The sequence below is a fragment of the Orbicella franksi genome, chromosome 8, assembly GCF_964199315.1.
Source record: "Orbicella franksi chromosome 8, jaOrbFran1.1, whole genome shotgun sequence".
NCBI classification, from domain to species: domain Eukaryota; kingdom Metazoa; phylum Cnidaria; class Anthozoa; order Scleractinia; family Merulinidae; genus Orbicella; species Orbicella franksi.
The window spans coordinates 26,841,622-26,856,380 of NC_138152.1; the positions used below are offsets into that span (position 1 = coordinate 26,841,622).

General features: G+C 39.7%; 2 protein-coding genes and 1 pseudogene across 2 annotated transcripts; all 3 read right to left on the minus strand.

Moving 5' to 3' along the window:
* Positions 1–5,850: 5,850 nt before the first annotated feature.
* Positions 5,851–7,590, minus strand: LOC145495069 (BTB and MATH domain-containing protein 36-like). Its single transcript, XM_081474644.1, has one exon. It carries the CDS (start codon positions 7,518–7,520, stop codon positions 6,702–6,704), a length of 819 nt encoding a protein of 272 aa, XP_081330770.1. The 5' UTR covers positions 7,521–7,590; the 3' UTR covers positions 5,851–6,701.
* A 406-nt stretch (positions 7,591–7,996) lies between these two features.
* Positions 7,997–10,950, minus strand: LOC145495084 (BTB and MATH domain-containing protein 36-like). The gene has a single exon (XM_081474655.1). It carries the CDS (start codon positions 10,448–10,450, stop codon positions 9,725–9,727), a length of 726 nt encoding a protein of 241 aa, XP_081330781.1. The 5' UTR covers positions 10,451–10,950; the 3' UTR covers positions 7,997–9,724.
* A 102-nt stretch (positions 10,951–11,052) lies between these two features.
* On the minus strand, positions 11,053–13,241 carry LOC145495075 (BTB and MATH domain-containing protein 36-like; annotated as a pseudogene).
* Positions 13,242–14,759: the final 1,518 nt, after the last annotated feature.

Sequence of the window (14,759 nt, forward strand, 5' to 3'; positions counted from 1 at the left end):
GTTCGAAAATCGGTTAACGCTAGCCCAGGATTAAAATTTAACCGAAGTATAAAATTTTCTTGTGTAAAAATGTTTTTCGCTGGTTATGTTTTGCTTAGTTTGAGATTATTCAAACTCAAAACAAAAGGGCAAAAATTATTTACAGAAAACATTATCGCAAAGTTACAAAACTCAAATCAGGGGGACTGGGCAATCATGGCGTGAAGACGTACTTTTCATGTGCTAGCGTAGAACGCCATAAACAGACGCCCTCCATGCAGTAAGAACCGATCCAAGTAAATCATTTCGAATTGTAAGCGCTTGTTCTTTGACTAATTCGAGTCAAATGCCCGACACCAGGAAGCACAAACGTGGAGAACGCAGCTCAACCGAAAAAAGCCCGAACACTTCGAAGAAACCAAACATGGCGGACGAAAACTTCGAACAAGCCTGCAAGGGAACCGCTGTAACCCTTGACGCAGATGAAGACGAGCCGAGCCTTCTGGAGATAAAGAAAATTCTTATCGGCATTCAAGCAACAATTTTTTCCATCAGTCAGGAAAATAAAGCGTTAAAGAAGGAAATCGAAGAGCTGAAAGCAAGTGCTAATTTCAACGAGAGGGAGCCTAAAGACTTAAAAGACTCGATCCAGAAGGCAAAGGACGAAAACAAAGCTTTAAAAGATTCCCTAGCTTCCACAGATAAGCAGCTAAAGAACGCTAGACAGGAGTTAGTAAAACAGAACGAGGAATCTGAAAGACTCAGCGAAGAACTTGACAATCTAGAGCAGTATACTCGCAAAAATTCATTAGAATTTCATGTTATACCACAAGACGCTTACTCCAACACAGAAGAGGTGGTAATCAAAGTAGCAAACGCTCTCAACATCTCCGTAAAACCTAAAGATATTGAGATATCTCACAAGCTCAACTACGGCAAGGTAATAATCGCAAAGTTCTGCAGTCACAAGGTCAAATCAGCGATTTACAGCGAGCGCACAAAGCTAAAACAAGTTAAAGTCTCCGACCTCTTTCCTAGTTATCCCTCCTCTGGGCAACAGCGAATTTTCATTAACGAGAACTTAACCGCATTTCGGCGTAGAGTGGTGGAAGAGGCAAACAAGCGACGGAGAGAGGGAACACTAATAAGCGTCTGGACTTTAGATGGTAAAATATTTGTCAAGACCTCTCCAAGTGGATCACCAACCCGGATTTTTTGCAATATGTAGCAGATCAAGAACCCGTATCTTTTGAAACATTAAGGTAAAGTCAGGAAAGGGCGTCTAAACATTAATGATTAATCGACTCCCCCCACAAACTGTTCATTTTATGTTTTTGTTGCGTGTTTACTGTCATTCTCTTTTATACCATGTAAACATTATTTTAAGTTCGGTTATCTTCACTGTTGTCGTTCTGAGTCAAATATTTTTCAACCGATTTGTCGTCTACATAGGTGCACAATGTATTTTTTCTTTTCTTCCGTCCTCGCACAATACCTCACTTGTTATGCTCTAAACTCCAGACCAAAAGCAATACTTTTCTTAAAAACAGAGCGAAGCTAAACAGCCTATATGCTAATCTGATATTTATGCAAAATAGCCAAATGAAAATTTTTCGATTCCTTGTAAAACAATGAATCTGAAAATAGCGTCACTTAATGTCAGGGGAATAGGGAACAATACTAAGAGAAGAGAGGTGTTTAATTGGCTCAGATCAAAAAACTTTTCAATATATATGCTGCAAGAGGCCCACTGTACTGAAAACACAAGGGACATATGGACTAGCGAATGGGGTTACAAAACGCTCTTCAGTTGCTGCTCCAGCAACAAAGCGGGAGTCGGTATTCTTTTTAATAACAACTTCAACTGAAGATTCTAAAGGCTTTTGTAGATCCGAATGGCCGTTTCGTAATATGTGATATCGAGACAAACAGTAAACTTCTAACTCTGGCTAATGTATATGCACCTAACGAGGACGACCCAGATTTCTTTCAGGCTGTTTTTAGTCACTTATCCAGCTTTCACTGTGAAGAAATTATAATCGGAGGTGATTTCAATTTAGTTCTTGACTTAGTTAAAGACAAGAAAGGTGGCCTTCCTAGAACACATAAGAACGCCTTGAAAGTACTTCAAGATTTCTGTGAAAGCCTTGATTTGTCCGACATATGGAGAATTCTCAATCCGGAAGCCAAGAAGTACACCTGGCGCCAACGGCTATCCGACATACGCTGTAGATTGGACTTTTTTCTAGTAAGCCAAACTTCCATTTGCAATATCACTCAGGCAGACATTATCCCAGGGTTCAAAACTGATCATTCCATGATTACTCTAAGTTTATCTTTACACTCAAACCCCAGAGGAAATGGCTTTTGGAAGCTGAATACTTCTTTACTATCAGAAACTTGCTACCTAGATAAAATCAAGGCGGCAATAGAAAATACTGTAAGCGAATATGAAAATGATGAGACGGTCAAACCTATCTTACTTTGGGAAATGGTAAAACTGAAAGTGAGAGAGAAATCAATTTCTTACGCGGCATCAAAAAAACCAGAAAGAACGAAAAGAGAAGAGGATCTAGTAAAGTCAATCGCGATTTTAGAAAAACAACTTGACAACGGAAACAGTAGTGAACCTCCAAGCCAGAATGTTATAGAAAAACTTAACATCCTAAAGAGGGACCTCGAAAAAATAATAGAATATCGGACAAAAGGTGCAATCCTTCGTTCAAAGTCTCAATGGTATAATGAAGGGGAAAAGAATACCAAGTAATTTCTGAACCTTGAAAGTCGACATTTTAAACAAGGAACAATAAGTCAATTGAAAATTAACGACACTGAATTTGTCACTTCCGACGTAGCAATTTTATCGGAATGTGAATCTTTCTACAAGAGTCTTTATACTTCCAAGGAAGATGACGGCCCCCAGTCACTTTTCTTTCAACAAGTTAATGAAACTGTGTTAGGGCTCGAGGAACAAGAGAGCTGCGAGGGTCCTTTGTCTGAAAAGGAATGTGCTGAAGCTGTAAAAAGTATGGATTCGGCAAGACACCTGGTTCAGACGGTCTCCCAGCCGAATTTTATAAAGTTTTCTGGAAAGATATCTCCTCCCTCTTGATCTCCGCGCTTAATTGCGCTTTAGAATCTGGCTGCCTCTCTATAACACAAAGACGTGGTATCATTAAACTAATTCCCAAAAAAGACGCGGAACTCTATTTCGTTAAAAATTGGCGTCCAATAACTCTCCTGAATACTGACTATAAGATTGCTGCAAAAGCTATTGCAAATCGTATTAAATCAGTTCTCCCAAGACTTATTAACAAGGATCAGACAGGGTTTATGAAAGGTAGATTTATTGGAGAAAGCATCCGGCTCATAGACAGTATCATTCACTATGCCGCAGAAAATAATATGCCAGGCTTATTACTTTTTATCGATTTCGAAAAAGCTTTTGACTCACTAGAGTGGTCTTTCATCTACGAAAGCATGCGCTACTTTGGTTTGGTCCATCGATCATTAAGTGGATAAAGGCTCTTTACTGTAAAACGGAAAGCTGTGTTCTGAATAACGGCTGGTCCAGTAGTTTCTTTCAGATCCAAAGAGGTGTTAGACAAGGTTGTCCCCTGTCTCCTTATTTATTTATCCTTTCAGCGGAAGTATTGGCCAAGCAATCAGAAACAATGTGAACATAAAAGGTATATGTGTTAACAACAATGAAATTAAAATTAGCCAATATGCCGACGATACTACACTGATTTTAGACGGGTCAGAACAAGCTCTTCTCTCTGCCCTTAACATGTTAGATGAACTTAGTAAAGCCTCCGGTCTGAAACTCAATGAGAAGAAAACGGAAGCCCTTTGGATCGGTTCTAGTATTGGAAATGACAAACTTTCTCTGCCAGGAAAGGAATTAAAGTGGCCGGAATCCAAAGTTAAAACATTAGGACTGTGGCTATCAGTCGAGCCTGAAATAGCTGCTCTGCTAAACTATGATGAAAAGGTGGAAAAGATAAGGAAAATCCTTAGCTGTTGGAAGTACCGTAGACTGACCTTGCTGGGAAGAATTACTGTTTTGAAATCGTTAGCCGCGTCGCAGTTAGTTTATTTGTTATCTCCTTTGCCATCGAATTACAATGCGTTAATTCAGATCAACAAGCTGTTTTATCAGTTTCTTTGGAACGGAAAGGGAGACAAAATCAAACGCAAAATTATGATAAATGATTATTGTGATGGAGGCCTAAAGATGATTGATCTTATTTCTTTTAACAAAGCTCTAAAAACAACATGGATCAAGAAATACCTAGATACCACCAATAACGCAAAATTGAAAAACTTTTTTGATTTGGCTCTAAAACACTATGGTCGTGAAAATATTTTTGCTGGCAATCTCAATGTTAAAGACACAACAACGTCTATTAAAGCTACGGATGCATTTCTCAAAGAAATTTTGGAGGTCTGGGCGGAGGTCAACTTCGAACAACAAATAAAATCCCAGGTGCAGTTTCAAGAACAAAGCCTATTGCACAACTCTTTAATTAGAATAGCAAACAAACCAATATTCTTTAAGGACTGGTGTGCAAAAGGAATTACAAAAGTGAAACATTTACAAAAACCAGGGAGCAGCAACTTTCTCTGTTTGAATGATTTTCAATTAAAATACAGCTTAAGTGTCTCTCCTCTTAAATATTACGGGATAATATCGGCTGTAAAGTCCCTCCGTAAAGAAGTGGATGATCATGATAATAGTCAGGAGTACAGGCCTTTTTGCACTAAGCGTTTAGAGACTAAAAAAGTAAGCTTACTCGTATACAAAATTCTGACAAGAATCAAAGGCGAAGTTCCAAAAAACAGCCAAATGAAATGGCTTCTAGATTGTAACTACTCAAGAAATGAAAATCTCGACTGGAGCTCAGCATACCTTTTGACATCACGATGCACCAGGAGTACCAAACTGATCGAATTCCAGTTTAAATTTTTACACAGACGCCTAGCAACTAATGACTTTCTATATAAAATTGGGCTTAAGGCAAATGATAATTGCACCTTCTGTCAAGAAGGCCCAGAGTCACTAATGCATCTCTTCTGGACATGTCACGAGACATCTAACTTTTGGAAAAGAGTATCAGAATGGCTGCAAAGTATAAAACTAATGCCCAAAACCTCCACCCTATTAAACATTACAGCTTTTGGTCTGAAACCGGAAACGTCAAAATTTGCACTTCAAATTAACTATTGCCTTCTTTTAGCTCGACGTCATATCTGGCTAGCCAAATCTAAAGAAATGTCCCCTAACTTTGACCATTATCTACGCTTTCTGAAATCAAGGCTCGAGTTGGAGACAAAAAGCGGCGATATGGAAAAATGGGAACCTCTTGCAGAATATATACCTACTGATAGATAGCATCACTTCCTCTGAAGCGTTTGCAGCTATCAACTTTGCCAACCATCTCGTACATACGCTGTCACCTACGAGCTTTTCACAGCAATCTGCTCTTTATCTTCGCTCTCACATACCAGTAATGCTATACGTAATCAACCTAACAATACACTTGAAACACGTTTCGTTTTCTTCCCTTTTGTACCATCTTCATTGCTTTTTTTTTCTTTTTATTGTAATGTGTTAGATTTATTTTTGTGGATTAAAAGGTGCTGTAAACACTATTAGTGTGAACATTGTAAGTATAGTATTGTAAGAATAATAAGTTTCTTCTAGTAAAATAGTTAATGTCAGCTCTGTAAGTAGTTATTCCCAAGTAGTATCTAGTACTGTAATCATTTATTCTGTGTTCTGTAAGATAATAACATAAAAAAAAAATTAAAAAAAAAAAATTTAATCGGGCTTTGAACAACCCGCCCAGTTGGATAATTACTCCACTGAACACTTTTAAAGTATCATTTTAATAAACATTACACTAAGATTTTATTACTGTACCCTTCGACATTGTCATGATCAGACTAGCTAGATTGATAAGGTAAAGTCTGCATGCGAGCCAAGTGGCCCATCAGGCCGGAGCTTATCCCGGTTTCTGTAGCATGAAGCGACTAGGAGTATTTCTACTCCCCCCTGGATGGGATGCTAGTCCATCGCAGGGTTACCCCCAGCATTAAGTTCGCCGGCGCCCATTTATACACCTGGGTGGAGAGAGGCATTGTGAGAGTGAAGTGTCTTGCCCAAGAACACAACACAATGTCTCCGGCCAGGGCTCGAACCCGGACCGCTCGATCCGGAGACGAGCGCACTAAGCATGAGGCCACCGCGCCTCCCCAAAGATTGATAAACTGTGCTATTTATTAGTGAGAAGTCCACAGGACTAGATCACTAGCAAAAGAACTGCAAGTGACTTAAAACTACATCCTCCACTACACCGTCTCTAAAGGCGTCACAATATCCATTAAATTATAAAACACATGTGACTTCAAGTGCAGCCGGTAAAATTAATTATACTTGATTAAAACAAGATACCACCAAATATAACTGTTACCTAATATATACTGACAATATTTCAATCCTTTTTTTTCTCCAGACTGTAATATTAGGGGGAAAAAATTATTTCATACCAGGCTATAACTTTTTTAAAGGGAAATTGTGTACTACTATAATATTTGAATAATGTAGCAGATACCGCAATTGCATATGCATGGTGCTAAACAGCTTACACCATCGAATAAGCACTGTAACATGTTTATCGAGCAAATATTATCGCCGTCTACGATGCCTGAGTTCCTGTCTATGGCAAAGTTTGTAACCTTCCTTTTAATTCCGTTAAATGCTTCGAAACTTCACTTAACCCAGGACAGAGAGGCGCGGAGGTCGAGTTGCATTTGTGGTCAAAATTGTCTCCATTTAAGGCTTGCAAATAGTGATCGATAGATGGAGTAAGTGGGTAATACGGAATAGTTAAGTATCTTTTCTTTGTAGCATGATTGTACAGACATCTGCTTAAATCAAGCAACTTCTGAGAACAACTAGCTTTAACTTCACTGCACTGTTTCTCGAGTCGTTCAATAATTCCTTCAGCAATCTGCAGATAATTATCAGGGTCAATCTCTCCGCGCTTCGTGTGCTGCTTCAGTTCTTTCAAACTTAAACGACGAGCTTCATATACACATGAGTTTATCAGTGTTTGTAGCTGGTAGTTTTGCCCAACGATCAGCACGGCTAATACGTCGTTTTCCTTCCGTCTTTTCACCGCGGAAACCAGGAAATTTTCGCACTTCCGAGTAATGGAGGCTATCTGATATTCGCGAGCAAGATCCAAGAGGAAGTAGCAGTTGCCGTTTGTGATAACTTTCTCCTCCAACGATGGGTACATCATTTGAAGCAGCTCTTTAATTTCACTCGCTTTCTTCCCTGGAAGTGGAATTTCATCCGAGTTCTTTTCTTTAAACTCAGACGTGAACATCCGCTCAAACACAGGCGACCAAAAGGCAAGCGAGCCTCGATGAACATGAAATTTTTGTTCTTCAGCTACAAGAACCACATCGCTTAACTTCCACGGCTCTGAGAAGTCGGGTAAATCAGGTGAAGTATTGCTTGGTTGGTCCATGGCACAGTAAGTAGCTCAACAGAAGTGATGGATTACAACTGGGCTGCGCAATCTGCGGAAACTCGCAAAATGGCGGGTTTAATTCTTCCCTGTGGCGTGACTTGAAAGAAAGTCACGCAAGCCGAATAGGTATCCCACACCACTTCTCGCTTCCGCTTGTCATGTCATGTAATTAATGTTTACCAATAATTATTTTAAAAGTGAAAGTCATTGCAATTAAATTTTATACATCTATGTAGCCGAACGAAGTTTCTACGGGACGTAGAGTGATATCTAACACCTGACGTCACGCTGCGTTGCTGTGGCAACGTCGATGCCAATTAAACACAAAAGCTAGCCGCCTTGGATAGGGAAGTATTACTAGTTCAATTCCGGGATGGTGAAGGAAAAAGTTTCGAAAAATCCGATCAGGGTGCCAGCAGAAGTTGAAACAAACACAGGAAATTGAGGATTGGCTCCATTTTTTTAGTTTTTAGTTTTTATTTTTTTTTCCAATGTCAAATTGACTTCACGCCAGTCAGATTTACACACGGATCAGCGCTAAAAGTTAATCTTATGATGCAATGTATCGTCAAATTTGATTGGCATTTCCTTTTGACGTACGCTAATGCTCAGACTGCGAAGGCTAAAGCGGAAAAATTGCACAACATAGGACGACCGAGAAAATTTGCATTTAATTTTCTGGGAACAGAATTGAGATCTGGGAAAATAACCGGAAGTAAAAATAGGAGTTTCTTGGAAAGCGAATTGAGGCCATTCCAAGCTTCCAGAAAAAGCTTTGGGTAGTTCATGTGACATGACTACATTCATACTTTAAACTGGCAACTCGCACTGGCATATGATTTTTATTTATTTCGTTGCAGTTTTCCACGTTTCCCAAGATTTTGTTGGTTAAATAATCAGTTGAAGATCCTTGATCTCGCTGATCTTTTCTTTAAACTCTGATGCAAACGTCGTCTCAAACACAGGCGACCACATCGAAATAGTCGATCGATGGACGTGAAACATCTGATCATCTACTACAGTTAAGAACGACATATAGCTAAAGTTAATCTGGTGCACCAGTTGAACTTCAACGAAAGGAGGCCACTGTACAACAATTATTTCCAAGTGAAACAGAGCGAATCCCGTGATAGAGAAAATTTATGACAAGGGTAATGCTATAGTAATTTTGTTACTATGCCGGTTAAAGGCGATGCTAATCAAAACTTGTAATAAAATTTTGCCAGTCACATTCGTCACATTACGGATTCTTACGTCCACGCGATGTATGAGACGGTTTTTTTCTTTATGCGGCGACGAGGATTTCACTGATTGGCATATTCTGCCTTTGTCGTTGGAAATTGGCCCAGTTTTCCTCTCCTCTCCTCAACTTTTCTTTCTTTCTTCTTTTTAAACAACTGCCATAGCACAACAGGCACAACAAATATGCTAGTAGATCTTTCTTTCAATTTCATAAAAACGTTAACAACAATTATCCCATATTTCCCTTGAAAATAGGAAGAAAGTGAAAGGCAAGCACACCACTACAGACAAACCACATTATTTCATTACTTCAAACCAGTAACTCAAGCTGTGTTCTTCATTCTACAAGTGCTCACTAGCATACAAGAGGAAACGGTCAAGGTGTAAAAACGTGATCTGCAACAGCATGTATTTAAACGTATTTTACGTAATTCTACTTAAATTAAATGTCGTGAAACTGATCTGGGGAAAAAACACTAAAAGGCAAAAAAAAAAAAAAAAAAATTGCTAAAAAAAACTGTCAAATATCTAATGTAGGTCTCTTCAAATGATCCTTTAAAAAGTGCTTTAAATAATTAATTAATTCTTCCTCTATTCTCAGAAACAAGGAAAAGATGCGTGAATTAAAAAGCTTGACAGTCCTTGTTTGATCAGAAAAAAAAAAAAAAAAAAAATTAAAAGTACGAAAAATTGTGCTAAAATTTTCCCAGAACATCTGATCGTTCACCTAAAATGGAATCCCGTGCTAAGATGTTTAAGCCACTACAGCTCGCTAGGTCTAAAGAGTAAGAGGAAGTGTAATCGGAGAAATAACCGGAAGTAAACATGCGTTTTTCTTGGAAAACCGAATAATTTTACTGTCACTAGCTAGTATTAACAAAACGAGCTACAAGACTACCCTGTTCAAAATGCATACACTTCAGTGCTTGTGTCACCTCAAATAGTTAACGTTGGAACGCTCATCTGTAAAAGGACTGCTGATAGCCGCTGCCCGGATTCCTCTCAAGCCTTTCTATCATTCCCTCCACAATCTGCTTGTAAATGCGTGGATCCATTATATCATACATCTCGTGACTTTTGAAATCACACAGTCGCAGCTGACGAGCTCTATTGACGATTGTTCCAAGTAGTTTCTCTAACTTGTAGGTTTGCGCAAACGTGAGATCGGCAAGAAAGGTATTTCCCGGCTTTTTAGAAACCAAATTAACCAGAACATCTTCGCACCTCTTACGAATGTCTTCCATCTGATACTCATCTGCGAGCTTTAACAAGAAGTAGCAATTTTCATTCGTCACAGTTTTCCAAGCTTTCCCAGATTTTGTTGGATAGATTATCAGCAGAAGCTCCTTGATCTCACTTGCCTTTTTGCCTGGAAGAGGAATTTCACAAGAGTTCTTTTCTTTAAACTCTGAAGTGAACATTTTCTCAAATACAGGCGACCACATTGCGAGGGTATATCGATGGACATGAAACTTTTGACGTTCTACAACAAGAACGACACCACTGCACTTCCACGGCACCGAGAAATCTGGCGGACCTGGGGGACCAGCTGTACTGTTTCTTGAGGCAGACATTGTACTGTATTCGTTTAATAGAATGCTGGTGGTGCTAGTTGGGCAGATAATGGCGACTCCTAGATTGCGTCTGTCAAATGACTTGATGGGTAAATTTAGATATTTTGTCATCTGTCGAGCGTGGTCGCAAAGCTACAGCCTGCAAGGGTTTAATATCTGACACTGTTGAGCGCAGTCACATGAATTGCATAGCTACGACGATCGCATTTGCACCTACAAAATGCGGAAAATGTACCACATAATGTTGGCCAGTGTTGGCTTGGAAAATACGCAGAAATCTAGTACGGAAATGGCCAAGTAAATTATTTATGAAACAGGTAAAATAAAAACTGAAACTACAGAAGTGATGTCATTGATGAAATTGCCATTAACATGTCAAAACGCCATTTTTTCCATCTTTATCGCTTTTTTGCTTTGAATGTTTTGGGAGTCAAAGAATAGTATTCATTCACTTCAAATAAAAAGTTAAAAATCCAAAGGAAAACTCCATCCGATATGTGTTTTATTCGTTTCTCAGTACGGAGGGAACAACGATGCTACGGTTGTTGTACTCTCTAAGCTTCACTAGCGTATCTTTACACTGGGCTTTACATAATGTTATCAAAAGAGGTTTTTTTTTAAGATATATGAAATCAAGTTTGCATCACTATGAAGTTAAATGGAACTAATTTCTGCTACTTATATACGGTGTAGTGGACCTTACAAGAAAAGTCTTCTTTCACAGCCTTTAACTCTAGCATTTTAATTAACCTTAGTATTTTTTAGTTGGGTTTCGTGAATTAGTTTAAATTTTCTATTTTCAGTGTCCCCAGTTAGTCATTCTTGTACCGCTATTTCAGCTTGACACTCAAATTAAGGCTTGTTGATATATTTTACTACCAGATCATGAATAGTCTGATACTGAGTTCCAATTTCCTTGAAGCAGATGATGTTTTTTGTTTCGTCCTGTTTGTTTGGTTTGTTTTCGAGGAAGATTTCCTCTTTCAAATTTGTTGGGTTTTCAGCTTTTTTGGGAATTGCCCCCTATTTGGCCTTTCTCGGAGGTTTCTGAGACTCTGCCCCTAAAGGAAGTGGTGTCCATCCAACGCCCTACCATTTAGATAAAAACGGAAGTCAACCCAGAGAATTACCGGATGTAAAGTTACAATTTTCTAGGAAAGCGAGCCGTCAGAGACTATGCTTCCAGGAATGTAGAGAATAAGTTCAAGAAATAACTAAACAGTCTTTTAGTTGACATTGCAAAATTTGACTATTTTAGCCTGATTAACTCATTCAATTATGGGCATTTCATATCACCGAATGCACAAACCGTACAGGGCTGTTCTATCGTTACGCAAAAATCGAGTTTGCTTTCCTCAGTTAAAACAGATTAATACCATAAACATTGTTTAACGAGTTGCACCAGACAGTATCCATCAAGAATGAATTACCAGAATGCTCCGTGAGTCATTTTTCATTAGTTGCAATTTTTCCCTTTAAAGCGTCTGAAGTTTTATAGCAATAGTAGGGCTGGTGGCATCTCAAAGCACTCCGAAGTACTTCTAACCTTTCCTCGAGAATTTGTTTAATTATATTATATTAAATAGTGAAGTTAAAACTCGATTTCAATTTCTGTTTATATCAGTCCATGCGTCTCGCAGTCTTGATATTTACAATCAAAGCTGTCTCGCAGTCTCGATTTTTTACCAGGTTACTGACGAAAAACTCGAAGTACGGCGATGTATGAAGTCTGAACGTCTCGAGCTCGCCTTCAGAACATGTACTCTTGCAAGTCTCGGTCAATTGAAGACAACTAGGAAGAAGTCAAAATGTCTGAGGATGTCTCGGACTCACAACTTGAAGATAAACGCTTCACTCGCCTTCTCGCAAAGTCTCGCATTTACTGTACACATTCACCATCCTTGCCAGGCCCGTTGGTTCTTTTTAAATCTAGCATTTTCTTCTTCAAGGCGCTCTATTATTCCATCAGTAATCTGTTGATAATTCTCCAGGTCAATCTCGTGACGCTTGTTATGACCCTTCAATTCCTTCAGACTTAATTTACGAGCTTCAGATACACATGCCTTTAGCAGTGTTTCTAGATTGTACTTCTGCCCAACGAGCAATACGGTCAGCACATCCTTCTCCCTCTTTTCCTTGACCAAGGATACCAGGAAATCCTCGCACATATGAGTAATGGAGTCTATTTGATACTCGTGAGCAATATCCAACAGGAAGTTACAATTTTCCCTGGTCAAGACACTCCTATTCCATGAAGTATCGTACATGATTTGCAGCACCAGTTTAATTTCGTTTGCTTTCTTTCCTGGAAGCGGAATTTCAACACTGTTCTTCTCCTTGAAGTCGGAAGTGAACATGGTGTCAAATACGGGCGACCAAATTGCCGGCGTGCTTCGATGGACATGAAGTTTTGTCCTTCGACGACAAGGACAACATCGCTGAACTTCCATGGCTCAGAGAAATTTGGTGAACCAACTAAGCCTTTATCTGCAGTAGCCATTAAAGAGTGGTTAAGGAAAACGAGCGAATCCGATGGAGCTTAATTGCTGAGGTACACGATAACAAGATGGCTGCTCCCTGAGGGAGAGCAACCGCTCTCTTACCAATCTCGTTCCCAGAGTCTTCGTTCCCCTTGACCAGCGGTCGAAAAACGAGAGCTCTGGGAGCAACCATTTCAGGCATGCGCCGTAGATGCAGACTGCGCAGTGAAACCAGATGGGCAGAATCACCAGAATTCGGTTATTTCAAAATGGTTGCTCCCAGAGCTCTCGTTTTCCGACCGCTGGTCAAGGGGAACGAAGACTCTGGAAACGAGATGGCTCTCTTACGTGACTTGATAACCACTGCGCATGACGACGAGCACTGTGATGCGTTACGCGAACAAGGGTTGGCATCCGTAGAATTCCGAAAGTAACAGGCGAAAGTAACGACCGCTGGGGGGGGGGGGGGGGACTGTTACTGTCCAGGTTCAATGAGAAGGTAAAAACTTAGCGTTACTGTCGGGGTTCACAAAGAAGGTAAAAACTTGGCGTTACTTTCGGGGAGCCGTTATTTTGGGGGCGGGGCGGGGGGGGGGGTGTTGGAGGAGGCGTTACTTTCGGCGCAATTCCACGGCATTGCTTGTTTCAAATCGGTGATCAATGAAATCAATTAATAAGAAATCGATGGACAATTAATGGAAAATCAACTGCATAGTCCTAGAGCATAGTCATTAATTGTTTCCGATGATAAACGAGGAATCGATTTCTGTCATTGATTACTTGTCCACTACTCTGTGCTTATTTAGCTTTTATTTTGCTCTGTAAATATTACGAGTTTCTAGAATTTTTGTTTATCTTTTTTCCTTGATAAATCCATGTCCAAAACGTTTATCGACGATAAATGATGAGATGCAAACACAAGTTTTAAACAGGGAAAGTAACTAAAATTTAATGTCAGTCGAAAGACTCGGCTATTAAAATGCGCATAACCCTCCCTCTTGCTGAAGATAAATAGGACGTTCTCCAATTAAAATGGCGTCGGCCGACAGTAGATCACAAGCTAGGAAGAAATGGAGTTTTCAACGTGGTGAAAAGCACGGGGGAGCACGGAGCAACATGGATAAATATTTCATTAGCGATATTTTGGACTATGGCTGTGTTTCCTTGGAATAATCCTGATCAAAATCAATTATGCAAGATCACTCGAATTATAGAACAGTAAAGGAAGCAAGGATTCATAAGAACCTTTGATGATCCGTGGTCCGAGTGATTTTGGATCATTAATCCTCATCCGCAGATGATCCCAAACAAACGTACCTTTATAACTGAGCGACTGTTGGACATAGGGAAAGAGTAGAGGTGGGGGAGTGGGGGAAAGTGGGGTGCATCCTAGAAACTTACCTTGATTACGTCAAGATCTTGTTTTCTGATTAATAAAAACTTTATCGCTCAACAAAGAGATGGAAATTAAACTTCCTATAAACCAAAAAAACATCCATGAAGAGCCATGAAATAAAGTAGAGACATGTAACAATGCAACATAGTGTAGTTGGTGAAGAGTTCAAAGAACTGACTGGTCCTGGTCATGAAGTAAAAAAATAGTTTTCAATTATTATATGGCTAGCTCCGTGAGGGGACACGATGAATCAAATCCTGCGCTGTGATTGGCTACCCGAGCGGGCAAGATGGAGCTATCTTGCCCGCTCGGGACTACCCGTCGTGTCCCACAAGAAAAATTTTCCCGAAAGCCATGTAATAAATCCTTTGTTGACCAAGTTTGTTCGATCAAGACGGCTGGATATTGGCCTCGTTCTTTTTTTGCGAGTTTATGGACCTCGACTCCGTCTCGGTCCATAAACACGCAAAAAGAAGAACTTGGCCAATATCCAGCCATCTTGACGACCTCACACGTGTCAATAACCCATACATCTTGCTCAGTG

Bases quoted from the DNA above. Each gene is read 5' to 3' on its own strand.
- LOC145495069 (XM_081474644.1), bottom strand. From the start codon at position 7,520: ATGGACCAACCAAGCAATACTTCACCTGATTTACCCGACTTCTCAGAG.
- LOC145495084 (XM_081474655.1), bottom strand. From the start codon at position 10,450: ATGACAAAATATCTAAATTTACCCATCAAGTCATTTGACAGACGCAAT.